The 27,939-nt window shown below is 41.4% G+C and overlaps 1 protein-coding gene across 2 annotated transcripts; it reads left to right on the forward strand.

Annotated features, from left to right (window-relative positions):
- Positions 1 to 1,420: 1,420 nt before the first annotated feature.
- LOC106583172 (cyclic AMP-dependent transcription factor ATF-1) lies at positions 1,421 to 25,957 on the forward strand. Of its 2 annotated transcripts, none has more exons than XM_045705566.2 (7): positions 1,421 to 1,547; positions 16,166 to 16,279; positions 19,299 to 19,396; positions 19,790 to 19,929; positions 24,302 to 24,481; positions 24,687 to 24,831; positions 25,266 to 25,957. In XM_045705566.2, exons 2-7 carry the CDS (start codon positions 16,166 to 16,168, stop codon positions 25,408 to 25,410), a joined length of 822 nt encoding a protein of 273 aa, XP_045561522.1. In that variant the 5' UTR covers positions 1,421 to 1,547; the 3' UTR covers positions 25,411 to 25,957. The 2 variants fall into 2 exon arrangements, with proteins under 2 accessions (XP_045561522.1, XP_045561523.1); XM_045705567.2 differs by having other exon boundaries at positions 16,166 to 16,264.
- The last annotated feature ends 1,982 nt before the right edge of the window (positions 25,958 to 27,939 follow it).

Here is a 27,939-nt window from a genome sequence, read left to right on the forward strand (position 1 = left end):
CTCACCGCCATTGGACTCTGGAGCAGTGGAAACGCATTCTCTGGAGTAATGAATCACACTTCACCATCTGTCCGTCCGACTGACAAATCTGGGTTTGGCGGATGACAGGAGAACGCTACCTGCTACCATGCATAGTGCCAACTGTAAAGTTTGGTGGAGGAGGAATAATGGTCTGGGGCTGTTTTTCATAGTTATTTAGTCCACTAATACAGGACTACTAAAGGCCCAGTGCCCCCAATTTTCTTTAAAGATTTTTCAGGGTGTGCTGGAGCACCCCTACTTCCCGCGGCTATGCTTGCTTCCGTTTGGCTCCTAGAGTAAACGGTAAACTGTTTCTGTTGCAAAACTATTTGCAACAGAATCCGACTAATGAATACACCCCTGGCTAGGTAGCCCTTGGGAGAATCTAAATGGCATACTCCTCGTGTCCTCTCTCCTCGCCTCCTTCTCAAAATCCATTGGATGAGAAAGCCAGAGGTCCCTCCCCTTTGACCTTCTCTTCCAATGGGTTTTGAGTGGACACGAGGAGTATGCAGTTGAGATTCTCCCCTTGTTTCACTACACTTTAATCATTTTTAATTTCATATACAAAACACTAGTCATACAGGAGGTATACTAGTCTAGTCACTAGTCATACAGGATGTATACAAACAAACAAACATATGCTAGAGGGTACAAATAATTACAGGTTATGGAAAGGCCTTAAAAGACAGACCTATTGACTGTTTTTACAGCTTTCTTATTCAAAAAATGTAGAATGATCTTAATTTACTGCTCAAACTCCTTATAGAAAACAAGTGTTTTTTTATTAGTGAATTTACATTCATGAATATACAATGTTTCCATTAAAATAGTTTTTCGTTAACCTTATTATAGTTAAGGACACTGAGCAGCACTTTCTCCCATAATAAACAAGTCATCAAAAATATTATCAATTTTAAATCTACAAATATCTTGCTATCATTTCTTTACAAGGAGACAATGCCAAAATAAATGCAAAACTGTTTCTGGATGCTCATCACAAAAAGTACTGTTAATGTATTTTTTTGAGTTTCTTCAGGTCATGATTCGTAGGGTAATATTTATGGATTTGACCTTTCACTACACTTTTTAAAAATACATTTTTTAACAAGATCAGCTTTAAAACCATAGCTTTCTGATTCATTTCTGTCATGAGATACAGTTGTTTGCATCATCTCGTATTGCTTTGTTTCTTTTAGTTTTTTGCGTTAAAATAATCTTTATTTCATATTCAATGGGCTATATTTTAAACAGAGGATTAACGTCAATACATTACATCACGTTTATATTTTACACTTTCCATGCCCTGGCACTACTGTTTCCACCAATCACAGGAAACAATAACGTCATATGTGTTTCCTGGGGCCTCCTTCCTTTCAAAAAAATAAAACGATAAAAAAAATAATGGTGTCGCACCGCCCTTTTATTTAGCAATTAGCCAGCAACTACCCCCCCCCCCCCCGGTGATTTATAATAGCTTTTGAGATAATCAACGCCATTGCTGAGGCCCAGGAAGGATTTAAAAGGTAATGCAGCTTCTCAATGACTTGACCGCCTGCATATATATTAGCTATGTACTCAGCTTTAAATTGCGCAATGGTTTGCTTTGTTGCTTATCATTTAATGGCGGCTCCCTTTCCGTCTCCTCGTCGTTGTCAAAGGGGAAGGTGGCGGTATTGCTGACGTCTGACGCGGGTACTTGCGTGCCAGTGACTCGGCGTTACACAAATTCGCTCATTGTCCAAAAGCACATACAGTGGGAGTTAGCGAACTACAAGGCATATGAGACCTGGAGAAATTAAGAATATAATCTGGTTTATTCAACAACGGCAATGTTTAGCAAGCCAACTAACGTTACATAGTTTGCTGACTGACACGTTACCCGGCCTAATATGACAAATTGGCTAACTAGCAATCGTTAATGTTTGCTAGCAAACGTATTCAAATTAGAGGATACTATCTAACTTGTTCTTAGCCAACGCTGCAGTTAACCAGCTAGCTAGCTCCGGTAACGTTACCGAGTTAGCAATGTTTAGCTACTTAGCTAACATTGCCACAGTTAGTCTTTAGGTTTAGTGCTGTCAGCAACTTAGCTAGCTAGTTAGTTACGTTACTGAATTTCAAATCAAAGTGTAATAGTCGCATGCGCCGAATACAACCGGTGTAGACTTTACAATGGAACGCTTACTTACGAGCCCCTAACCAACAATGCAGTTTAAAAATATATACGAATAGGGGGGGGGGAAAGTAGCAAGTAATTAAAGAGCAGCAGTAAAATAATGATAGCGAGACTATATACAGGGGGGTACCGGTTAGTGATGCACCGATATGACGTTTTTGACCGATAGAGATAAACTATATTTTAAAAAATTTGACTTTTAAGCGTTCTAGTGCAGTTAAATAGTTAATAACACACACAGACGCAGCGGTCTAAGGCAAGATGCGTCACCACAGTTCATGATTCGAATCCAGGCTGTATCACATTTGTCCGTGATTGGGAGCCCCATAGGGTGGCGCACAATTGGGCCTGAGTCATCCGGGTTTGGCCGTCATTGTAAATAAGAATTTGTTCTTAACCGACTTGCCTCGTTAAATAAAGGTTACACACACACACACTGACCTAAAATGTATTTTGTTGGCATTTACGTATGTCCCCATTACCAGTAAAACATAATCCAACCTCATTTATTTCACTTACATGCTGTACTGTTTCGTTAATTTTTTCAGTCGTTTCATTTTCAACCTGGATTTCAATGGAACGCCGTTTGGGTCTTTGCGTGTCAAAAAATATACATGTCAAATAACACTATTTGATGTGTCATTTAAGCTTGTTGACCAATCAGGACCAGAATATGACTGCACGTCACATAATAATTTAAAGCGTTACTGATTTTTTTACGTAGTTATTACACATTGATTACACTATCACTTGTATTTCATGTCTCCACGATTCATAGATACGTATGCTATGATGCTGGTAAAGTTGTCTCGCCATAAAAAAATATTTTAAAAAGCTAGCTAGTTCATGGATGCAAACAATGTTCTTCCCCAAAAACAGCAAAACGACATCTGTTTCAGTAGCTATATAGTTAGCTAGCTAACTATATAGCTAGGTGTCATCATCTAAAATAACCCTAATTTATAAGACCGTTCATATTTGATTAATGGTGGTCGGACCCGTCTATGTGATACTAGGCACAATAAGGATTAGCCACAATAGTGGACTTTGCGGTTAGCCTTCAATTAAAGTATGGCATAATTCTACTATTTGTATTTATTTGCATCACTGTCAATGACATACTTTTATTTTGAAGGCAAATCGCAAATTCCACTTGTGCCTAATCCTTATTGAGGCTAGCTTCACAACACATAACCCTGTCAGGTCGAGCATCACTAGCTAGATGAAGCTAGCTGGCTGCTTATAACATTAGCTTTGGGCAACAGGGTTAAGTAGCTGGCTAGTTATTTATTTTCATGAACTGAAGTTTAATTTCAATAGGTGAACAACAAGTGGCAACCTAGCTAATACTTACTCACAAGGATTCCTAAATAATTGCTAAGAATAATGAAAATGACTGCAGTTTCTACTGGTACACCAATACAACCAGTTTTCAGCCTGGTTGTATTGGTGCTAGCTAGGTACCAAGCTAAAGCTAGCAACCCCAGAAGTTGCATTCGAACAAATGATGCATTATTACCAACGCGGTATTGTAAACACATTGTTCGTGGCTGGGGTTTGCTTGTTTGCAGACTTTTTTTGTACAGCTTTGACAGTGCTACTGTATCTTCTTTGACACGCAAAGACCCAAACGGCGTTCCATAGTATATATGTCTTGAAGCTAATAGCAGTGACGCTATTACTGTGTAACTCCGGTAGGTCAACATCTGAAAAATAGCACACTTGATAGTGTGTACCGGTGCTCAACCAGTCGGCCAAAGCCAACATCACCCACGACCGAGAACGGTTGATTGTCAAGGGCAATGAATTCCATTATCTTGGCTTTAATGGATTTTGCCATTGAGTTGTCTCGCTGAAATTTTCTTACTCTTTCAGATGACTGATTCACACAGTAGACATTGTGGGCTAGGTTAGGAATGCTTTGATGCACGTGTAGCTTAACATTTTACGTGGGGTCATTACGTCATGTGCCTACGTTATATAGGTATGCACGTCGGCGTTAAACTAGACATCGGACAATACCGATGTTAGCATTTTTAGCTAATATCGGCCGATTCCAATATGTTCACCGATATATCGTGCATCCCTAGTACCGGTACAGAGGCAATGTGTGGAGGCACTGGTTAGTTGAGGTACATGTAGGTAGAGTTATTAAAGTGACTATCATAGATGATAAAAACAGAGAGTAGCAGCGGTGTAAAAGAGGGGGAGGGGCAATGCAAATCATCTGGGTAGCCATTTGATTAGATGTTTAGGAGTCTTATGGCTTCAGGGTAGAAGCTGTTTAGAAGCCTCTTGGACCTAGACTTGGCGCTCCGGTACCGCTTGCCGTGCGGTAGCAGAGAGAACAGTCTATGACTAGAGTGGCAGTAGCCTTTGACAATTTTTAGGGCCTTCCTCTGACACCGCCTGGTATAGAGGTCCTGGATGGCAGGAAGCTTGGCCCTGGTGATGTACTGGGCCGTACGCACTACCCTCTGTAGTAGAGGTCGACCAATTAATCGGAATGGCTGATTAATTAGGGCCGATTTCAAGATTTCATAACAATCGGTAATCAGTATTTTTTGCCACCGATTTGCCGATTTTTATTTATTTATTTATTTTTTATATTTTTTTTTAGTATTTTTATTTTATTTTTTTACAATTTTAGAAATTTTTAAATGTTATTTTTTTATATATATATTTTTTAAATGTATTATTATTTTTTTACACCTTTTATTTAACTAGGCAAGTCAGATTAAGAACACATTCTTATTTTCAATGACGACCTAGGAACGGGGGTTAACTGCCTTGTTCAGGGGGGGATTCGTTTTTGCAACCTTCCGGTTACTAGTCCAACGCTCTAACCACCTGCCTTACATTGCACTCCACGAGGAGCCTGCATGGCAGGCTGACTACCTGTTACGCGAGGGCAGCAAGAAGCCAAGGTAAGTTGCTAGCTAGCATTAAACTTATCTTATAAAAAACTATCAATCTTAACATAATCACTAGTTAACTACACATGGTTGATGATATTACTAGTTTATCTAACGTGTCCTGCGTTGCATATAATCGATGCGGTGCCTGTTAATTTCTCATCAAATCACAGCCTACTTCGTCAAACGGGTGATGGTTTAACAAGCGCATTTGCGAAAAAAGCACTGTCGTTGCACCAATGTACCTAACCATAAACATCAATGCCTTTATTTAAAGTCAATACACAAGTACAGTGGGGGAAAAAAGTATTTGATCCCCTGCTGATTTTGTACGTTTGCCCACTTACAAAGAAATGATCAGTCTATAATTTTAGTAGTAGGTTTATTTGAAAAGTGAGAGACAGAATAACAACAAAAAAAATCCAGAAAAACGCATGTCAAAAATGTTATAAAATGATTTGCATTTTAATGAGGGAAATAAGTATTTGACCCCTCTGCAAAACATGACTTAGTACTTGGTGGCAAAACCCGTGTTGGCAATCAGAGGTCAGACGTTTCTTGTAGTTGGCCACCAGGTTTGCACACATCTCAGGAGGGATTTTGTCCCACTCCTCTTTGCAGAACTTCTCCAAGTCATTAAGGTTTCGAGGCTGACATTTGACAACTCGAACCTTCAGCTCCCTCCACAGATTTTCTATGGGATTAAGGTCTGGAGACTGGCTAGGCCACTCCAGGACCTTAATGTGCTTCTTCTTGAGCCACTCCTTTGTTGCCTTGGCCGTGTGTTTTGGGTCATTGTCATGCTGGAATAACCATCCACGACCCATTTTCAATGCCCTGGCTGAGGGAAGGAGGTTCTCACCCAAGATTTGACGGTACATGGCCCCGTCCATCGTCCCTTTGATGTGGTGAAGTTGTCCTGTCCCCTTAGTAGAAAAACACCCCCAAAGCATAATGTTTCCACCTCCATGTTTGATGGTGGAGATGGTGTTCTTGGGGTCATAGGCAGCATTCCTCCTCCTCCAAACACCGTGAGTTGAGTTGATGTCAAAGAGCTCCATTTTGGTCTCATCTGACCACAACACTTTCACCAGTTGTCCTCTGAGTCATTCAGATGTTCATTGGCAAACTTCAGACGGGCATGTATATGTGTTCTTGAGCAGGGGGACCTTGCGGGCGCTGCATGATTTAAGTCCTTCACGGCGTAGTGTGTTACCAATTGTTTTGTTGGTGACTATGGTCCCAGCTGCCTTGAGATCATTGACAAGATCCTCCCGTGTAGTTCTGGGCTGATTCCTCACTGTTCTCATGATCATTGCAACTCCACGAGGTGAGATCTTGCATGGAGCCCCAGGCCGAGGGATATTGACAGTTCTTTTGTGTTTCTTCCATTTGCGAATAATCGCACCAAATGTTGTCACCTTCTCACCAAGCTGCTTGGCGATGGTCTTGTAGCCCATTCTAGCTTTGTGTAGGTCTACAATCTTGTCCCTGACATCCTTGGAGAGCTCTTTGGTCTTGGCCATGGTGGAGAGTTTGGAATCTGATTGATTGATTGCTTCTGTGGACAGGTGTCTTTTTTACAGGTAACAAGCTGCGGTTAGGAGCACTCCCTTTAAGAGTGTGCTCTAATCTCAGCTCGATACCTGTATAAAAGACACCTGGGAGCCAGAAATCTTTCTGATTGAGCGGGGGTCAAATACTTATTTCCCTCATTAAAATGCAAATCAATTTATAACATTTTTGACATGTGTTTTTCAGGATTATTTTGTTGTTATTCTGTCTCTCACTGTTCAAATAAACCTACCATTAAAATTAAAGACTGATCCTTTCTTTGTCAGTGGGCAAACGTACAAAATCAGCAGGGGATCAAATAGTTTTTTCCCCCACTGTATATATTTTTAAACCTGCATATTTAGTTAATATTGCCTGCTAACATGAAATTGCGTCACATCTCTAGCGTTCATTGCACGCAGAGTCAGGGTATATGCAACAGTTTTGGCCGCCTGGCTCGTTGCGAACTAATTTGCCAGAATTTTACGTAATTATGACATAACATTGAAGGTTGTGCAATGTAACAGGAATATTTAGACTTAGGGATGCCACCCGTTAGATAAAATACGGGACGGTTCCGTATTTCACTGAAAGGAAAAAACGTTTTGTTTTCGAGGTGATAGTTTCCGGATTCAACCATAGGCACCAGCAGGCTCGTAAGCATTCATTCAAACAGCACTTTCGTGCGTTTTGCCAGCAGCTCTTCATTGCGCTGTTTATGACTTCATGCCTGTCAACTCCCAAGATTAGGCTGGTGTAACCAATGTGAAATGGCTAGCTAGTTAGCGGGTGCGCGCTAATAGCGTTTCAAACGTGACTCGCTCTGAGACTTGGAGTAGTTGTTCTTCCCCTTGCTCTGCATGGGTAACGCTGCTTCGATGGTGGCTGTTGTCGATGTGTTCCTGGTTCGAGCCCAGGTAGGAGCGGGGAGAGGGACGGAAGCTATACTGTTACACTGGCAATACTAAAGTGCCTATAAAAACATCCAATAGTCAAAGGTATATGAAATACAAATCGTATAGAGAGAAATAGTCCTATAATCCTATAATAACTACAACCTAAAACATCTTACCTGGGAATATTGAAGACTCATGTTAAAAGGAACCACCAGCTTTCATATGTTCCCATGTTCTGAGCAAGGTACTTAAATGTTAGCTTTCTTACATGGCACATACTGCACTTTTACTTTCTTCTCCAACACTTAGTTTTTGCATTATTTAAACCAAATTTGAACATGTTTCATTATTTATTTGAGGCTAAATTGATTTTATTGATGTATTATATTAAGTTAAAATAAGTGTTCATTCAGTATTGTTGTAATTGTCATTATTACAAATAAATGTTAAACAATCGGCCGATTAATCGGTATCGGCTTTTTTGGGCCCTCCAATAATCGGTATCGGCGTTGAAAAATCTTAATCGGTCGACCTCTATTGTAAACTGTCATGGTCAAAAGATATTGATGCAGTAGTAGCTAAGATGGGAAGAAGTCTGTCTCTAATAAAGCGATGCTCTGCCTTAACAACACTATCAACAAGGCAAGTCGTACAGGCCATAGTTTTGTCGCACCTTGACTACTGTTCAGTCGTGTGGTAGGTGCCACAAAAAAGGACTTAGGGAAATTGCAATTGGCTCAGAACAGGGCAGCACGGCTGGCCCTTGGATGTACACAGAGAGCTAATATTAATAATATGCATGTCAATCTCTCCTGGCTGAAAGTGGAGGAGAGATTGACTTCATCACTACTTTTATTTATGAGAGGTATTGACATGTTGAATGCACCAAGCTGTCTGTCTAAACTACTGGCACACAGCTCGGACACCCATGCATACCCCACAAGACATGCCACAAGAGGTCTCTTCACAATCCCCAAGTCCAGAATAGACGGTGGGAGGCACACAGTACTACATAGAGCCTTGACTACATGGAACTCTATTCCACATCAAGTAACTATGCAAGCAGTAAAATTAGTGTGTTGTGAAATCTGTGAATGTATTGTAATGTTTTAAAATTGTATAAACTGCCTTAATTTTGCTGCTGCTCTAGTCTAACCAATACCCAAACGGAGATTCAGTGACAAATAAAAAAATCTCATTCATTTATCAAGACCAGTCCTCATGCTTGTCTCAGAGCAGCGCAAAACGGTGCTAAAATATACTGCTCAAAAAAATAAAGGGAACACTTAAACACATCCTAGATCTGAATGAAAGAAATAATCTTATTAAATACTTTTTTCTTTACATAGTTGAATGTGCTGACAACAAAAATCACACACAAATAATCAATGGAAATCCAATTTATCAACCCATGGAGGTCTGGATTTGGAGTCACACTCAAAATTAAAGTGGAAAACCACACTACAGGCTGATCCAACTTTGATGTAATGTCCTTAAAACAAGTCAAAATGAGGCTCAGTAGTGTGTGTGGCCTCCACGTGCCTGTATGACCTCCCTACAACGCCTGGGCATGCTCCTGATGAGGTGGCGGATGGTCTCCTGAGGGATCTCCTCCCAGACCTGGACTAAAGCATCCGCCAACTCCTGGACAGTCTGTGGTGCAACGTGGCGTTGGTGGATGGAGCGAGACATGATGTCCCAGATGTGCTCAATTGGATTCAGGTCTGGGGAACGGGCGGGCCAGTCCATAGCATCAATGCCTTCCTCTTGCAGGAACTGCTGACACTCCAGGCACATGAGGTCTAGCATTGTCTTGCATTAGGAGGAACCCAGGGCCAACCGCACCAGCATATGGTCTCACAAGGGGTCTGAGGATCTCATCTCGGTACCTAATGGCAGTCAGGCTACCTCTGGCGAGCACATGGAGGGCTGTGCGGCCCCCCAAAGAAATGCCACCCCACACCATGACTGACCCACCACCAAACCGGTCATGCTGGAGGATGTTGCAGGCAGCAGAACGTTCTCCACAGCGTCTCCAGACTCTGTCACGTCTGTCACGTGCTCAGTGTGAACCTGCTTTCATCTGTGAAGAGCACAGGGCACCAGTGGCGAATTTGCCAATCTTGGTGTTCTCTGGCAAATTCCAAATGTCCTGCACGGTGTTGGGCTGTAAGCAAAACCCCCACCTGTGGACGTCGGGCCCTCATACCACCCTCATGTTGCTGGGTTGTTACCCTCCTACGGCCTCCTCCATGTCTCCTGATGTACTGGCCTGTCTCCTGGTAGCGCCTCCATGCTCTGGACACTACGCTGACAGACACAGCAAACCTTCTTGCCACAGTTCGCATTGATGTGCCATCCTGGATGAGCTGCACTACCTGAGCCACTTGTGTGGGTTGTAGACTCCGTCTCATGCTACCACTAGAGTGAAAGCACCGCCAGCATTCAAAAGTGACCAAACATCAGCCAGGAAGCATAGGAAGTGAGAAGTGCTTACCACCTGCAGAACCACTCCTTTATTGGGGGTGTCTTGCTAATTGCCTATAATTTCCACCTGTTGTCTATTCCATTTGCACAACAGCATGTGACATTTATTGTCAATCAGTGTTGCTTCCTAAGTGGACAGTTTGATTTCACAGAAGTGTGATTGACTTGGAGTTACATTGTGTTGTTTAAGTGTTCCCTTTATTTTTTTGAGCAGTGTAGTTGTAGGCTATTGCTTCAAATCCTATTGCTTCTAACTTCAATATGCTCTTTAAATAAATAAGACCTACACCCAATTTTAAAAGCACATTACTCAACACTAGTGAGACTCAAGTCGCCTACGGTATATCGAATAATATGTGTCTCTTCGCCAATAATTACATATGGAGGATTGGAGGATATTTCTATAATTGAGTGATATTTATTCCCATAGTAATTCGTGATGGATCCATAACTAAATAAACATCGGCATTTTGAAAGTATTTTTATCATTATTTTATTAACGGAAACATAAAGATGCCATTATTAGTTACATTGTTTTAGTTTGAACATGCAGACTGGCACTAAGAACAGAACAGCGGGAACGTTTCCCTAGTCAGCTCCATTATTAGTGCATTTCCCCTTAAAGTGTTGCCAGTGTGGCGGCGTGGGGGTCCACCCCCTTTCATCCTCCCTTCCCCATGGGCTAGGTCGTTCTTCTGTATGCACTAGCCTGCGACCCATCCCGTGTCCCCAGCCCTCGTGCCTTGAACCTCGCGTGCTTTCAGTGGATACAGCTGGAGAACTGCAAGGCAATCCCATTGTGCGCCACTCGGGAGCCATGACCAATATATATTGTCCTGCTAATAACAGGGTGAATAATACATCTGTGAGAAAATCTAACGGGCTTTTGTATAGTTCTAAATTAATAATAACTGTTTTGTTTAAAAAATAACAATATTTTGGAGATTTCTTTTTCAAATAACATAAAATAAGCGAGGGGAAAAAGGCCATTCTTGAACATGGGGTGAGACATTGTCACTAATTTGTAAATAAAGCCAGTTATTTAGAATTATTTCTATTTTTAGAGGGAGAGAAACCATAAAACTACAGTCATCTCATGGGTCATCTCCCAGTCAAGGCCGGCACAGGTATTGAACCAACCTCTGTAGCAACACACAGCACTTGCACTGCTATGCAGTGTCTTAGACTGTTGCACCACTCAGGCGCTGTACAACGTGACCGGTCGGGAGTGGCCTACAGTAAGACCAAAATAAAATAACCTTAGTGTAACAACAGTTTTAGTAAGTAATACTGAAATCGTGCACAATTATCAGTTTCTCTTTAGGTTTATGTCACCCATTCATTGTCAGTTAGAGACACAGTAGGACCCAAAAGCATAATCAGGGCTCTAACTCCCCCTAGCGCTAGTCTGGAGCAATGAAGTGGTGACGCAGGGTACTGTACTAAATCACAAATTACCTCTAAATCCCGCAGCATAATCACACAACTTTTAGTGGCGAAACCACTGTAGATACTGTGACTCCATGTGAATATATATATTTTTTTAATTATATTTATTTAGCTAGTGCTAGTCAGTTATACCTCAGCCAAAACTCTGGTAGGCTATTTTTCATCCTACAGCTTGTTCTCATTTATTTGTATCATGTCTCTCTTGTCCCTCTGCAGCTGACATGTGGGCAATATGTTTGGAACATCTTATCAAAAAAATTAAATGTCACATGCTTCACAAACAACAGGCATATACTAACAGTGAAATGCTTACTTACGGGCCCTTCCCATTAATGCAGAGAGAAATAATCTAAAGAAAATAACACAAGGAATAAATAGACAATGATTAGGGAGTTTAATAGGCACATGCACAGGGTTGCAGATTCAATTACAGGGTGCAGTGAATTTCTCCAACAATGTAGGACAAATATAATAATAGAAATTAAAATTGTATTTTTATCATCACATACACTGCTGCTAGTGCTTATTTTATATCCTGTTGCCTAGTCACCTATATGTGCACATCTACCTCAATTACCACGTACCCCTGCAAATCAATTTGGTACCCCGTGTGTGTGTATGTGTGTGTACATACATGCATACATACATGCATACATACATACATACATACATACATACATACATACGGGGACAAATATAATCATAGAAATATAAATTTTATTTTTATATAAATTCAATTTCTATTATTATATTTGTCCCCGTATATTAGTGTATATATATATATATACACGGGGTACCGAATTGATTTGCAGGGGTACGTGGTAATTGAGGTAGATGTGCATAGAGGAGTTCTGTATCTATAATTCTTAAAATAATTGTTATGCTTTTTGTGAACGTTTATCGTGAGTAATTTAGTAAATTGTTAGCGAATTCCCCGGAAGTTTGCGGGGAATTTGCTAGTTCTGAACGTCACATGCTAATGTAAAAAGCTGGTTTTTGATATAAATATGAACTTGATTGAACAAAACATGCATGTATTGTATAACATAATGTCCTAGGGTTGTCATCTGATGAAGATCATCAAAGGTTAGTGCTGCATTTAGCTGTCTTCTGGGTTTTTGTGACATTATATGCTAGCTTGAAAAATGGGTGTCTGATTATTTCTGGCTTGGTACTCTGCTGACATAATCTAATGTTTTGCTTTCGTTGTAAAGCCTTTTTGAAATCGGACAGTGTGGTTAGATTAACGAGAGTCTTGTCTTTAAATAGCTGTAAAATAGTCATATGTTTGAGAAATTGAAGTAATAGCATTTCAAAGGTTTTGAAAATCGCGCCACAGGATTCAACTGGCTGTTACGTAGGTGGGACGAATTCGTCCCGCCTAGCCCAGAGAGGTTAACATCCGCTTCATCGGACCACTTCCGTATTGAGCGCGTCACTTGTACTTCCTGTTTGAGTTTTTGCTTGTAAGCAGGATGGGGGGTACTGTACCTGCACCAAAACCCTGCACCTTTATTTTCATGACTGATCAAAACTTGTTTTCTCATGGCTCTCTTGTCCCTCTGCATGATGAGTGAATCTCTCACATTGGAGATCACGCACCAGTTGCTGTTAACAAAGCGACACACCCCTCCCCCTTTAGTTTTACCCCAGGCTGCCATCCGGTCTAGATGAATAATGGAGAAATCTGCAAGATATACTGTATATTATCCATGTCATTGTTCAGCCAAGACTGCGAAAAACACAGAATATTACAGGTTCCGTTGATAGGACAGTCTCAAACGGAGCTCATCCAGTTTGTTCTCCAGTGACTGCTCATTCGCTGCCAGAACAGAGGCCAATAGAACAGAGGGCAATACATAATATCTCTGCCATCATAGGATATGGCGGAGACATTTATATACAAAAAAAGTTCAGAATAAAAATAAATGGCAGAATTGGTCAGGAGCATGTAAAATGTCCATTATCTACTGAAGTGCCATCTTGGTCACTTTAAATCACAATATCACTTGGCCATCTTGGAATCACAATCAATTCACAGTATCGAATCTCATTGTATATATAGAATCACAATACATACCATATTGGCAGCTAAGTATCATGATAATATTGTATCGTGAGGTCCCTGGCAATTCCCAGCCCTATCTGTTTCGGTTTCAGTCACAGGAGGTTGGTGGCACCTTAACTGGGGAGGAGGGACTCGTGGTAATAGATTTAGTGGAATGGTATCAAACATGGTTTGATGCCATTCCATTCGCTCCATTCCAGCCATTATTATGAGCCGTCCTCCCCTCAGCAGCCTCCACTGGTTTCAGTGTGTATTGATGGATCAGGGACTCTAGGTAGACTCAGAGAGAGCAGCAAGACTTCACTCAGACACAGTTAGAGTATCTGCACAGGTGCACGAGTGTGCTTCACGCTGTTACAACGTGAAAGCAACGGAACCAACACAGCAGAGAATTTGAGCCTTGCACTTCAATGCTCTTAGTTCAATTGAGTACAGGCTTAACTGAATGACAGAGATGGAATATGATTGAATAGTTTGGAGTAGGCCTCGTGTCCGAGGAATGCTCCTCAGATGCTGATGACAGGTTGCCCTATGCAGCCCCTGGTGGAGGTGGAAGGCTGTTGCTGCGACATGTACGACCGCGTGTTCCAGTTCCCGCTAATATTCAGCAACTTCTCACAGCCATTGAAGAGGAGTGGGACAACATTCCACAGGCCACAATCAACAGCCTGATCACTCTATGCAGCCCGACGGTTATGTGTCACGCTGCATAAGGCAAATGGTGGTCACCAGATATTGACTGGTTTTCTGATCCACGCCCCTATCTTTTTTGTATGGTATCTGTGACCAACAAATGCATATCTATAATCCCAGTCATGTGAAATCCATAGATTAGGGCCTAATTAATTTTTCATTTGACTGATTTCCTTATATGAACTGTTACTCAGTAAAATATTTGGAATTGTTTTCTTCAGTATATTACAAATTGATGGTCCTTGAAAATAGAAAGTGACGATCCAGTCAGACCAGCATAATGAATGAACTGTAACTACATTTGTTTAGGAAGTGTACCCACTACTGTTGTTAACTTTGCATCTACGTTATCTCACTGAGTCTACCTTTTAAAACTTCTTATGGCTGGAATCCCGGTAATGGGATCGATATGACAACAGCCAGTGAAAGTGCAGGGCGCCAAATTCAAACAACAGAAATCTCATAATTAAAATTCCTCAAACATACAAGTATTTTACACCATTTTAAAGATAAACTTGTTGTTAATCCCACCACAGTGTCCGATTTCAAAAAGGCTTTACAGCGAAAGCACACCAAACGATTATGTTAGGTCAGCAACTAGTCACAGAAAAACACAGCCATTTTTCTAGCCAAAGAGAGGAGTCACAAAAAGGAGAAATAGAGATTCAAATTAATCACTAACCTTTGATGATCTTCATCAGATGACACTCATAGGACTTCATGTTACACAATACATGTATGTTTTGTTCAATAAAGTTCATATTTATATAAAAAAATCTCAGTTTACATTGGTGCGTTATGTTCAGTAATGTTTTGCTTCCAAAACATCCAGTGATTTTGCAGAGAGCCACATCAATTTACAGAAATACTCATCATAAATGTTGATGAAAATACAAGTGTTATGCATGGAACTTTAGATAAACTTCTCCTTAATGCAACCGCTGTGTCAGATTTCAAAAAAGCTTTACCGAAAAAGCACACCATGCAATAATCTGAGTACGGCGCTCAGACACAAAAACAAGCCATACATATATCCGCCATGTTGGAGTCAACAGAAGTCAGAAATAGCATTATAAATATTCACTTACCTTTGATCTTCATCAGAATGCACTCCCAGGAATCCCAGTTCCACAATAAATGTTTGTTTTGTTCGATAAAGTCCATCCTTCATGTCCAAATACCTCCTTTTTGTTCGCGCCTTCAGTTCACAAATCCAAATCCACGGCGCGCAGGCCAGACGAAAACTCAAAATTCCATTACAGTTTGTAAAAACATGTCAAATGATGTATAGAATCAATCTTTAGGATGTTTTTATCATAAATCTTCAATAAGATTTCAACCGGAGAATTCCTTTGTCTTTAGAAATGCAATGGAACTCAGCAACCTCTCACGGGTGCGCGCATGGCTGAAGAGCATGCCCTGCTGGCAGACCCCTCACTCAATCAGCTCTTATTCTCCCCCACTTCACAGTAGAAGCCTCAAACAAGGTTCTAAAGACGGTTGACATATAGTGGAAGCCTTAAGAAGTGCAATATGACCCCACAGACACTGTATATTGGATAGGCCAAGACTTGAAAAACTACAAACCTCAGATTTCCCACTTCCTGGTGGAATTTTTTCTCAGGTTTTTGCCTGCCATATGAGTTCTGTTATACTCACAGACATCATTCAAACAGTTTTAGAAACTTCAGAGTGTTTTCTATCCAAATCTACAAATAAAATGCATATCTTAGCTTCTGGGCCTGAGTAGCAGGCAGTTTACTCAGGGCACCTTATTCATCCAAGCTACTCAATACTGCCATCCAGCCATAAGAAGTTAAGAGGACATGAAACAAAATTCACAGGACAGTACAGGATGGAATATTCACTCCTGTCGCCCTCTAATCTGACTGTGTGTTTGCAGATGTCTCTGGGGGGCTCTCCTGTGACGGTGGTCCAGCTCCCTGGGGGTCAGTTCCAGGTGCAGGGGGTGATCCAGTCATCGGTCATCCAGTCCCCACAGGTGCAGACTGTTCAGGTTAGCCAGGCCTGAGTTTTTCAAAGATTTAAAAGAAAAGGAAAGTAGACAATGAATGTAGGGTGTTCCAGCAAGAGTGGACATCGAAATATGTCTTTATTGAGGTATCGGGGAAAGCTGTGTGCTTAGTGTGCAAAGAGAGCATCTCTGTCTTGAAGACTACAACTTGTCCCGACACGAAGCATGCAGTGAAATGTAGGAATATGTCTTCTGAGCAGAGGGCAAGTGCATCGAAAGCATTGCTTTCTCAGTTGCAAAACCAGCAAGGACTTTTCACAAAACTGCATTCAGCAAATGACAGAATTGCGAGAGCTAGCTGTGTACTCTCCCACAAAATTGCTAAACATAGCAAGCCATTCGCTGAGGACAAATTCATTTAAAGAATGTTTTTAATTGACTCTGCAGCAATACTTTGCCCCGACAAGAAAGAGCTGTTTGAAAATGTTTCCCTGTCAAGACGAACAGTGGCACGGCGTGTTGAGGACATCGCAGAGAATATGGAACAACAGTTGAAAGACAAGGTAAAGGATTTCTCATTGGCCCTGGATGAGAGCAGTGATGCACGTGACACGGCGCAGTTGTTGATATTTTTACGAGGCATAACCCCAGACTTTGAAATTACAGAGGAGCTTGCTTCAGTGCAGTCAATGAAGAGCATAACCACAATATTTATTGGAGGAGGTTAATAAGTGTGTGGCAAAGCTGGGACTGAATTTTCAAAAGTTATCCAGTGTGACCACAGATGGGTGCCCAAACTTGACAGGAAAAAACATTGGCCTTTTGAAAAGGATACAAGATCAAGTAGCTGAGCTGAACCCAAATCAGACAATTATTTTCCTGCATTGCATTATTCATCAGGAAGTGCTCCGTAAATGTGTTCTGAAAATGAGCCATGTTGTGGATACAGTCACTAAAGTGGTAAACTTCATAAGAGCAAAATCTTTAAACCACAGGCAGTTTATCTCACTGTTGGAAGAGACAGAGTTGGGTCATGCAGATCTCCCCTATCACATAAACGTGAGATGGCTGAGTTTGGGGAAGGTGACTAAAAGGGTCTGGGACCTGAAGTCGGAGATTGCGGAGTTTTTGCAAATGAAAGGAAATATGTGGATTTCCCTCAACTGCAAGATAAAGAATGGTTGGCTGATTTTGCCTTCACTGTGGACATCATGGCCCTCATGAATGAACTGAATTCCAAACTACAAGGGAAGGGCCTTTTGCACATCAGGTGTACAGCCTTGTCAAAGCCTTCAAGGGAAAATTACTCCTCCTGATCCGCCAAGTAGAAACCAACAATCTCACCCACCTTCCAACACTACTAGTCTGTTCCCTATCAGATGACCAGCGGGAGAAATATACATCGCTGCTGCGTGCTTTGAACGGTGAGTTCTCGTCATTTTGAGGATTTCAAAGTGTTGGAAAATGACATACTGTTGGTTTCCTCTCCCTTCACCTTCAATGTGGATAACGCTCCCACTGACCTGCAACTTGAGCTTATCGATCTTCGGTCTGATGCAGGGATTGGAGACCTATTCAAAACAATGTCACTGACAAGGTTCTATGCATCTCTCGATGAACAAAACTTTCCAAAGATTAGGAGTCATGCTCAGAAGATGTTTGTACTGTTTGGGTCAACCTATGTATGTGAACAGACATTTTCAGTGATGAAATATAACAAGTCAAGGCACAGATCATCTCTTACTGACTCACCTCTCAGCAATCCTGAGCATAGCGACGTCAGAAACTATACCTGACTTCACTGCTCTAGTCAATGCCCATCAGAGACTTCATTCCTCACACTGATTGAGTAGTTTAAATGGAATGTTGAGCTCTCTCTCTTGTGTCCGTGGTGTTCTGTCCGTGGTGCTGAATGCACAGTGTACTTTTCCCTCTGTGTAGTTCATTGCATGTTTAATAATGAAAATATATACCAAAAGGAGAACATGGATGTGGTTTTTCTGTGCATGTTAAAAAAGAAAAGTAAGAAGCATATCTGAATGGGATTTATAGTAGATATCTGTCAACACAGTCATACACATGATGTAAATCCTGTAATATGATTCTGGCACTTGATGGCAAAATTATATTCTAATGTGGCCCTCCATGGAAAATAATTGCCCAGGCCTGAGGTTATTTTATATATATATATATATATAACCAGGTAGGCCAGTTGAGAACAAGTTCTCATTTACAACTGCGACCTGGCCAAGATAAAGCAAAGCAGTGCGATTTAAAAACAACAACACCGAGTTACACATAAACAAATGTACAGTCAATAACACAATAGAAAAATCTATGTACAGTGTGTGCAAATGTAGAAGAGTAGGGAGGTAAGGCAATAAATAGGCCATAGAGGCGGAATAATTACAATTTATCATTAACACTGGAGTGATAGATGTGCAGATGATGATGTGCAAGTAGAGATACTGGGGTGCAAAGGAGCAAGAGGATAAGTAACAATATGGGGATGAGGTAGTTGGGTGTGCTATTTACATTTTGGCTGTGTACAGGTACAGTGATCGGTAAGTTGCTCTGACAGCTGATGCTGAAAGTTAGAGAGGGAGATATAAGACTCAGTGAGTTTTGCAATTCGTTCCAGTCATTGGCAGCAGAGAACTGGAAAGAAAGATAAGAGGAGCTCCTCAACAACCAGGAACTAGGCCTGGGCCCATGTTCACAAACATCTCAGAGTAGGAATGCTAATCAAGGATCAGTTTTGGCTTTGAGATCATAATGAATAAGATGACATGGATAGGGGGAACCTGATCCTAGATCAGCACCATCTCTGAGATGCCAAATGAATACTGGCCCTGGACTACAGTGTGGTGTCCCCTGTTCTTCTAGCATAACTTAAATCTGTTAACCTTTATCCTACTGTATTACTATGGTAATGTGTGATTGATGTGATGGTATCTCTATCTTGTACACCCTAGAACCCCCACATTCTGATCTTAGGTATTAAGTAAACATAGTAGATGAGTAACCCATCATGTCCTGGCACCTCTTCTCTCCTCTACAGAGCCAGGGCTCAGACAGTGACGACTCCCACGACTCCTCAGACAGTGGAGCCTCCGCCCAGAAGACCAGAGATATACTGGCCAGACGGCCCTCCTACAGGTAGCTGCCACCTCACTGTTGTGTCCAAAACACTATCTTAAGTTGCCCATTTGTAATAGTGAAAAGAAGTGTGTGCAGACTGCAAGGTCACTGCTGGACTGGGATGTTAAATAGTATCCATGATGATGTGCAAAAACAGTCAATCTCAATTTAGAATTAGTGAACTGAAATCCAACAGTGATACTACATTGATGTTACCTTTTGGATGTTTACTAGTTAGCCACCTATTCTCTATAAAATGTTCCAATCTCATTCGTTTGATTCTGTAGCATAGAGTGTTTTTTGTTAATTACCACCTCGTGCCAAAACAACAAACATATAATAGAATGATCAATCTTTATGGTAATATTTTAATGGATGAGTAATCTCCTGCTTCTTCCTGGTGGTCTGTAGAAAGATCCTCAATGAGCTGTCTGCTCAGGAGGTGGCGTCACGGAACGAGGGAGAGGATGACAACCCTGCTTCCTCTGGCATGACCACAGTGACAGTGCCCAACACCCAGGCAATCTACCAGACCAGCAGCGGCCAGTACAGTAAGGGTTGCCGTACTACATAGTGCTACAACACCGTCCTACCAATGCACCACTGTCATCATAAATAGATGATATATTTGGATATTGTTAGAATTGGAGGCACTTGTTAAGTAATGGATCATCAATGATGGGCTTCTGCAGTTTTGTGAAAATATACCCCACCGCAGGGGGCAGGTTGTGCCAAATGGCTCCAGAGGTGTGTTCATGGTGTGTGTTCCCAAGGCAACAGCAAGACCACATACAGTCGACACACATTGAGTATGCATTATGTCGATGGATGAAATCCTCTGTTTAATGACAAATATAACTAAATGTCATGTAAAATGTAATCTACATGTATTTTATTTAACTAGGCAAATAAATTAAGAACAATTTCTTATTTACAATGACGGCCTAAAGTAATTATCATGAGAGGACCATAAAAAATAACTAGTAATGCTGCATACTCCAAGAAAGGTTAAAATCTCACCATTCTGATAACAAATAGTTATAAATTGCTGAGGCGTAGTCACTTTTGGTCACAAGCTCAAGTACACAGTACAAATATGATAAACCTTTGAAATATTTTGATTTCCTATTCAACAAAACTGTAAGGCTTGATTACTTATATGCTCTCTAAATATAGAATAATCAAATTATAAAACAACTAAGATGTCACCCTCTGTATTACTGTAAAATACATATTTGTATGTTTAGGGTTAGAGAGCATTTGCATATTTTAGCTTGGGTTCCTAAACTCACCTTTCATCTACCGTTCAAAAGTTTGGGGTCACTTAGAAATGTCCTTGTTTTTGAAAGAAAAGCAGATTTTGTCCATTAAAATTACATTGTAGACATTGTTAATGTTGTAAATGACTATTGTAGCTGGAAATGACCGTTTTTTTATGGAGGATCTATATAGGCGTACAGGGGCCCATTATCAGCAACCATCACTCCTGTGTTCCAATGGCACGTTAGCTAATCCAAGTTTATAATTTTAAAAGGCTAATTGATCATTAGAAAACCCTTTTGCAATTATGTTAGCACAGCTGAAAACTGTTGTTCTGATTTTAAAGAAGCAATAAAACTGGCCTTTAGACTAGCTGAGTATCTGGAGCATCAGCATTTGTGGGTTCGATTTACAGGCTCAAAATGACCAGAAACAAAGAACTTTCTTCCGAAACTCGTCAGTCTATTCTTGTTCTGAGAAATGAAGGCTATTCCATGTGAGAAATTGCCAAGAAACTGAAGATCTCGTACAGCGCTGTGTACTACTCCCTTCCCAGAACAGCGTAAACTGGCTCTAACCAGAATAGAAAGAGTAGGAGGCACTGGTGCACAACTGAGCAAGAGGACAAGTACATTAGTATGTCTAGTTTGAGAAACAAATGCCTCACCAGTCCTCAACTGGCAGCTTCATTAAATAGTACCCGCAAAACACCAGTCTCAACGTCAACAGTGACGAGGCGACTCCAGGATGCTGGCCTTCAAGGCAGTGTTCCTCTGTCCAGTGTCTGTGTTCTTTTGCCCATCTTAATCTTTTCTTTTTATTGGCCAGTCTTAGATATGGCTTTTTCTTTGCAACTCTGCCTAGAAGGCCAGCATCCCGGAGTCGCCTCGTCACTTGATGTCTACGCTGTAAAATGTCTACACTGTATTTCTGATCAATTTGATGTTATTTTAATGGGCAAAAGTTTTTAGGCAATTTCTAAGTGACCCCAGACTTTTGAACGGTAGTGTATATTTTTTATTTAACCTTTATTTAACTAGGCAAGTCAGTTAAGAACAAATTCTTATTTACAATGACGGCCTACCCCGGTCAAACCCGGACGACGCTGGGCCAATTGTGTGCCGCCCTATGGGACTCTCAATCAAATCAAATTTATAAAGCCCTTCTTACATCAGCTGATATCTCAAAGTGCTGTACAGAAACACAGCCTAAAACCCCAAACAGCAAGCAATGCAGGTGTAGAAGCACGGGGGCTAGGAAAAACTCCCTAGAAAGGCCAGAACCTAGGAAGAAACCTAGAGAGGAACCAGACTATGAGGGGTGGCCAGTCCTCTTCTGGCTGTGCCGGGTGGAGATTATAACAGTACATGGCCAAGATGTTCAAATGTTCAATAATGACCAGCAGGGTCAAAATAATAATCACAGTGGTTGTCGAGGGTGCAACAGGTCAGCACCTCAGGAGTAAATGTCAGTTGGCTTTTCATAGCTGATCATTCAGAGTATCTCTACCGCTCCTGCTGTCTCTAGAGAGTTGAAAACAGCAGGGCTGGGACAGGTAGCACGTCCGGTGAACAGGTCAGGGTTCCATAGCCGCAGCAGAACAGTTGAAACTGGAGCAGCAGCATGGCCAGGTGGACTGGGGACAGCAAGGAGTCATCAGGCCTGGGGACAGCAAGGAGTCATCAGGCCAGGTAGTCCTGGTCATCTGAGAGAAAGAGAGGAAGAGAGAGCATACTTAAATTCACACAAGGCACCGGATAAGACAGGAGAAATACTCCAGATATAACAGACTGACCCTAGCCCCCTGACACAAACTACTGCAGCATAAATACTGGAGGCTGAGACAGGAGGGGTCGGGAGACACCGTGGCCCCATTCGACGTATGTACGGCGGGACCAAATCAGAAAGATAGGTAGGAGCAAGCCCATGTAATGCTTTGTAGGTTAGCAGTAAAACCTTGAAAGCAGCCCTTGCCTTAACAGGAAGCCAGTGTTGAGAAGCTAGCACTGGAGTAATATGATCAAATGTTTTGGTTCTAGTCAAGATTCTAGCAGCTGTGTTTAGCACTAACTGAAGTTTATTTAGTGCTTTATCCGGGTAGCCGGAAAGTAGAGCATTGCAGTAGTCTAACCAAGAAGTGACGAAAGCATGGATTACTTTTTCTGCATCATTTTTGGACAGAAGGTTTCTGATTTTTGCAATGTGACGTAGATGGAAAAAAGCTGACTTTGAAACAGTCTTCATATGTTCGTCGAAAGAGAGATCAGGGTCCAGAGTAACGCCGAGGTCCTTGACAGTTTTATTTGAGACGACGGTACAACCATCAAGATTAATTGTCAGATTCAACAGAAGATCTCCTTGTTTCTTGGGACCTAGAACAAGCATCTCTGTTTTCTCTGAGTTTAAAAGTACAACATTTGCAGCCATCCATTTCCTTATGTCTGAAACACAGGCTTCCAGCGAGGGCAATTTTGGGGCTTCACCATGTTTCATCGAAATGTACAGCTGTGTGTCATCCACATAGCAGTGAAAGTTAACATTATGTTTCCAAATGACATCATCAAGAGGTAAAATATATAGTGAAATCAATAGTGGTCCTAAAACGGAACCTCGAGGAACACCGAAATTTGCAGTTGATTTGTCAGAGGACAAACCATCCACAGAGACAAACTGATATCTTTCCGACAGATAAGACCTACACCAGGCTAGAACTTGTCCGTGTAGACCAATTTGGGTTTCCAATTTCTCCCAAATAATGTGGTTATCGATGGTATCAAAAGCAGCACTAAGGTCTATGAGCACGAGGACAGATGCAGAACCTCGGTCTGACGCCATTAAAAGGTCATTTACCACCTTCACAAGTGCAGTCTCAGTGCTATGATGGGGTCTAAAACCAGACTGAAGCGTTTCGTATACATTGTTTGTCTTCAGGAAGGCAGGTAGTTGCTGCGCAACAGCTTTAAAAAAATTACAAAATAAATCAATCACGGCCGGATGTGATACAGCCTGGAATCGAACCAGGGACTGTAGTGACGCCTCTTGCACTGAGATGCAGCGCCTTAGGCCGCTGTGCCACTCGGGAGCCCCCATTTATTAATTTTGTCCGTCTATGACAGTGTTTTTTTTGGTTTAAAATCTATTAATTATTTTAGATTACTTTGATAAAGTTTGCAATAAATAGATCTCTGAATGTGACAAAACCACTCTCCCCTGCTGCACAACAATGTAAGGATTGCAGACATGTGCTTTGTTTGTGGCTGTGATGTAGGGTTCAGCCAGGACTTGGATAGTCACCACAGCTTAAATTGGTGTCAGACTTCACGAACTAGTCACACAGGCTGAAGAGAAACACCTGTGTCCGTGAGGTCCAGGGTTACCGCTCAATGCAAGCCATTTCGATCTGCGGTTTCCATGTAACTTCTGTGCAGCATGAGTAGGGAGTAGGGAGCTAACACACTTGAATAATGCAACACGGCATGTAGAAATGTTGAAACTGTTAATTACTGTTCGCAAACAATGTCCATACAGGCTAAAACACTTTACAATGCAACTGGTATCGATTTTCCATATCGGTACCCATCACTAGTAGTTACTATTGACCCTAACTTCCTGTGTGTTTCTGTAGTTACCATCGCCCCTAATTTCCTGTTTGTTTGTCTGTAGTTACCATCGCCCCTAACGGCACCATTCAACTGGCCAACCCTGGGTCAGAGAGCCTTCAGGGCTTACAGACTCTCACCATGACCAACTCAGGCCAACAGCAGGGCACCACCATCCTACATTATGCCCAGACGCCCGATGGACAGCAGCTACTCGTGCCCAGCAATCAGGTGGTCGTACAGAGTGAGTATGGCTTCATGACTCACGGTAAGCTTTGAGATAATACCATAAGGAGAAGTACCCAGTAGTTTTCTCGTTGTCACTGAAGCCTCCCTGAAGGTGTGTAAATATGCACTGATCCCAGCTTGCAGACCCCATTGTAATGTGTTGAGATTTATAAAGAGGAGATGCCCTCATCTATTGTTTTGATTGGCCTCATCCCCCCCAGGTGCAGGAGGAGAGATGCAGACGTACCAGATCCGCACGGCACCCACAGTGCAACAGACTGTCGTCATGACTTCCCCTGTAGAAATGTCTGAGCAGAAGACTGGCGACCCCACCATGAAGAGAGAGATCCGACTCGCTAAGAACAGGTGTGTGTGTGTGTGGGCATAAGGATGTGGTATGAAGGGTCTGTGTGTGTACGAGGATGTATTGTGGCAGTGCACAGTTGGTCCATTTGTGTGTGTGTGTGAACGTTAAAATGTAAAGGGATTTAGGTTGTTTTTCTACTTATTATGTACTATAGCTTTGTAAGACTATAAATGGCCAACCACCCAGCTTTGGAGTCGTTAGGTCTATTTCCCTGCTTTTGAGAGGAGCTGGCTGCTGTACCTGGAGACCTCCAGCAATTGCGTTAAGCTAACAACTTGCAGACTTAAATTATGTACAAACGGCACGCAGAGACATAAAAAGGGTATCCATGAGCTCATGTGACTCTGGGTAACTAGAACAACGACCTAAACCTAAAACAGTATCCCTTTAAATGTAATCCTCTAAAGCAGTTTTCTGTGTTTCTCCCGGGCAGGGAAGCGGCCCGTGAGTGTCGCAGGAAGAAGAAGGAATACGTCAAGTGTCTGGAGAACCGTGTGGCCGTGCTGGAGAACCAGAACAAGACTCTCATTGAGGAACTCAAGACGTTAAAGGACCTGTACCGTGTCAAAACAGGATAACCAGGAGGACAAGAAGAGAAGCTGGCCAGCGAGCAGGACTTTTACCGTCAGCAAGCGGCTCTGTTCTGCCACATGGACAACGCGGGGTTAACCGGGAACACCTTTAATTTCACACCTGAAATCATCGTCCTCAGTTTGTGTTTTATACTCTTTGTTTTAACAAACACGTCATGAGCGGTGGCCATGGCATGTGTCCATATAAAAGACAATGAAAGGGTGTGAAAGAGAGGTTGTCTGTTTTTAATCAGAACTCTTTTTATTGAGCTAACAGATTGGATAACTAGTGCTTAAATGTTTATTTGTGTATATTTTGTGAGCACATGGAAGGTGTGAATTGTGAGCATAATCATTGACAATCAATTTCCAATTGTGTCCCCCTTTGCCAGAATCCGCTCCTTTATTTTCCTAATTTTTGTTTAAAAAAAAGTGTAGCAGTGGGCTCAATCTGCTGTTTTTAACATCAAACATTTATCAGCTGAATTGTTATTGTATGATGACCTCCATGACTTCATGGTGTGATTCATGTGTCTTATGTGAACCAGCTATTTTCACCCCACCCCCCTTTCTTTCCCCCATGAGGAAATGTTACAAGTCTCATTCCTTACCCTTGTAAGGGGTATTCGATAAGATGGTGTAAGGCTGAATTGGCTGTTACTAAGACAATCTATCAGGGAGAACACACAATGTCAGGGTAGTATTTATTTTATATTTCTGGAGACGGTGCGGGGATGAGCAAATAAAATAAAAAGAGGGAAAGCAATATCACTCATTCTGTAAATGGAAATAAATATTTTTCCAAATGTTTTCCAAATGTTCTTTTGGCTCACTCTTTTGGGCTTGTTTCCTGGACACTGAGCCTAGTCCTGGGTGGGGTGTATTCATTACGTCTTGCAATGGAAACCGTTTACCATTTAAGAACCAAACAGAAGCGAACGAAACTGGGAGGGACCTACCTGAATTTGTTCAATAGAAACACTTGTTTTTGTTGCAAGTGTTTTCCGTTTGGAGTAAACGGTTTCTTTTGCAACAGACTGTTGCAAAAGAATCAGTATAATTAATACATTACAATCAGTATAATTAATACATTACTCAACAGTTGCAAAATGTTCTGTTTTGCAATGATAACGAGTGTTTCTATTGGACAAATTCAGGTAGGTTCTTCCACGTTTGGTTCCAAGTGAATACACCCCTGGACTAAAAAGGTATGTTCAATTGAAAGTGCATTTTATTGCAAAACCAGTCTTAAAGGGATATTTTAGCCCAAAACTTAGTGTCTGAGAAATGAGTCCAGTCGCCCCATTTAGTGACTAGTGTTTGAGGTTATGGGTATACTACGACCTCTAGTGGTCTCTAGCTAGGTTTCCATCCAATTGGTGACCGAATAAAAGTGGGCAGAAATGTAACCTTAATTTAACTAGTCAGGTCAGTTAAGAACAAATTCTTATTGACAATGACGGCCTACCTTGTTCAGGGGCAGAATGACAGATTTTTACCTTGTCAGCTCAACGCTCTAACCAGTAGGCTACCTGCCGCCCCACATAGAGTGCAGGTAGGTTAGTCTACATGAGATTATGGATAAGAGTAAGAATATTTGTATTCGTCAAAAAGCAGTCGAGCATCATGTCACCAAAATAAGACCCTCGATATTAGAAAGGCACATCAAGATCACTGCACTTTCACCACACTGCATGGTTTCCCGAGTCATAGTGGGAGGACCATACGCCATATCATTGTGTGACTCCAAGTTTATTTTGATTTGATGGTTGTATCAATATTTGGGCATAAAGGCATTTCCACCACAATTCATTTTACTGACAAAAAGATCCTACCATGTGTAACAAAACAAGTTCTCTGTTTGCATTTATAAAATTGTACCGAAGCTTCCTGCTTCCATCACAGCTGTCATGATTTAAAAAAAATATATGTTTTGCCTTTACTCGCATAAAAACTGCAGATGGAAACGTGGCACAGTTCTGTGACTAGTCATACCTATAAAATAAAATATGACAGCTGAAACAGGAAGTTTCGGGACAATTTTATTAGTGCTGACAGATCATTTGTTTGTTCGACATGGTGGGATCTTTTTGTGTCAGTAAAATGTATTATGTAAGAAACCTACAGTGTTGAATAAAAATTTACTGCTTGAAGTGTTTCCATTACCCATTTAGGCAAATTGTGCATTAATAAATTGGTGACAGCTTGTATGCCCTCCCACCTACATTGCCTTCAGAAAATATTCATACCCCTTGACTTGTCACACATTTTGTTGTGTTACAGCCTGAATTCAAAAATGGATTAAATATATATTTTTTCCCCCTCACCCATCTACACACAAAACTCCATAATGACAAAGTGAAAAAAGAAATTGTGCTAATTTATTGAAAATGGAATACAGAAATATCTCATTTACATAAGCATTCACACCCCTGAGTCAATACTTTGTAGAAGCACCTCTTTATAGAAGTCTTTCTGGGTATGTCTCCAAGAGCTTTCCACACCTGGATTGTGCAACATTTGCCCATTATTAGA

The sequence above is a fragment of the Salmo salar genome, chromosome 22, assembly GCF_965601325.2.
Source record: "Salmo salar chromosome 22, fSalSal1, whole genome shotgun sequence".
Classification (NCBI taxonomy): Eukaryota; Metazoa; Chordata; class Actinopteri; order Salmoniformes; family Salmonidae; genus Salmo; species Salmo salar.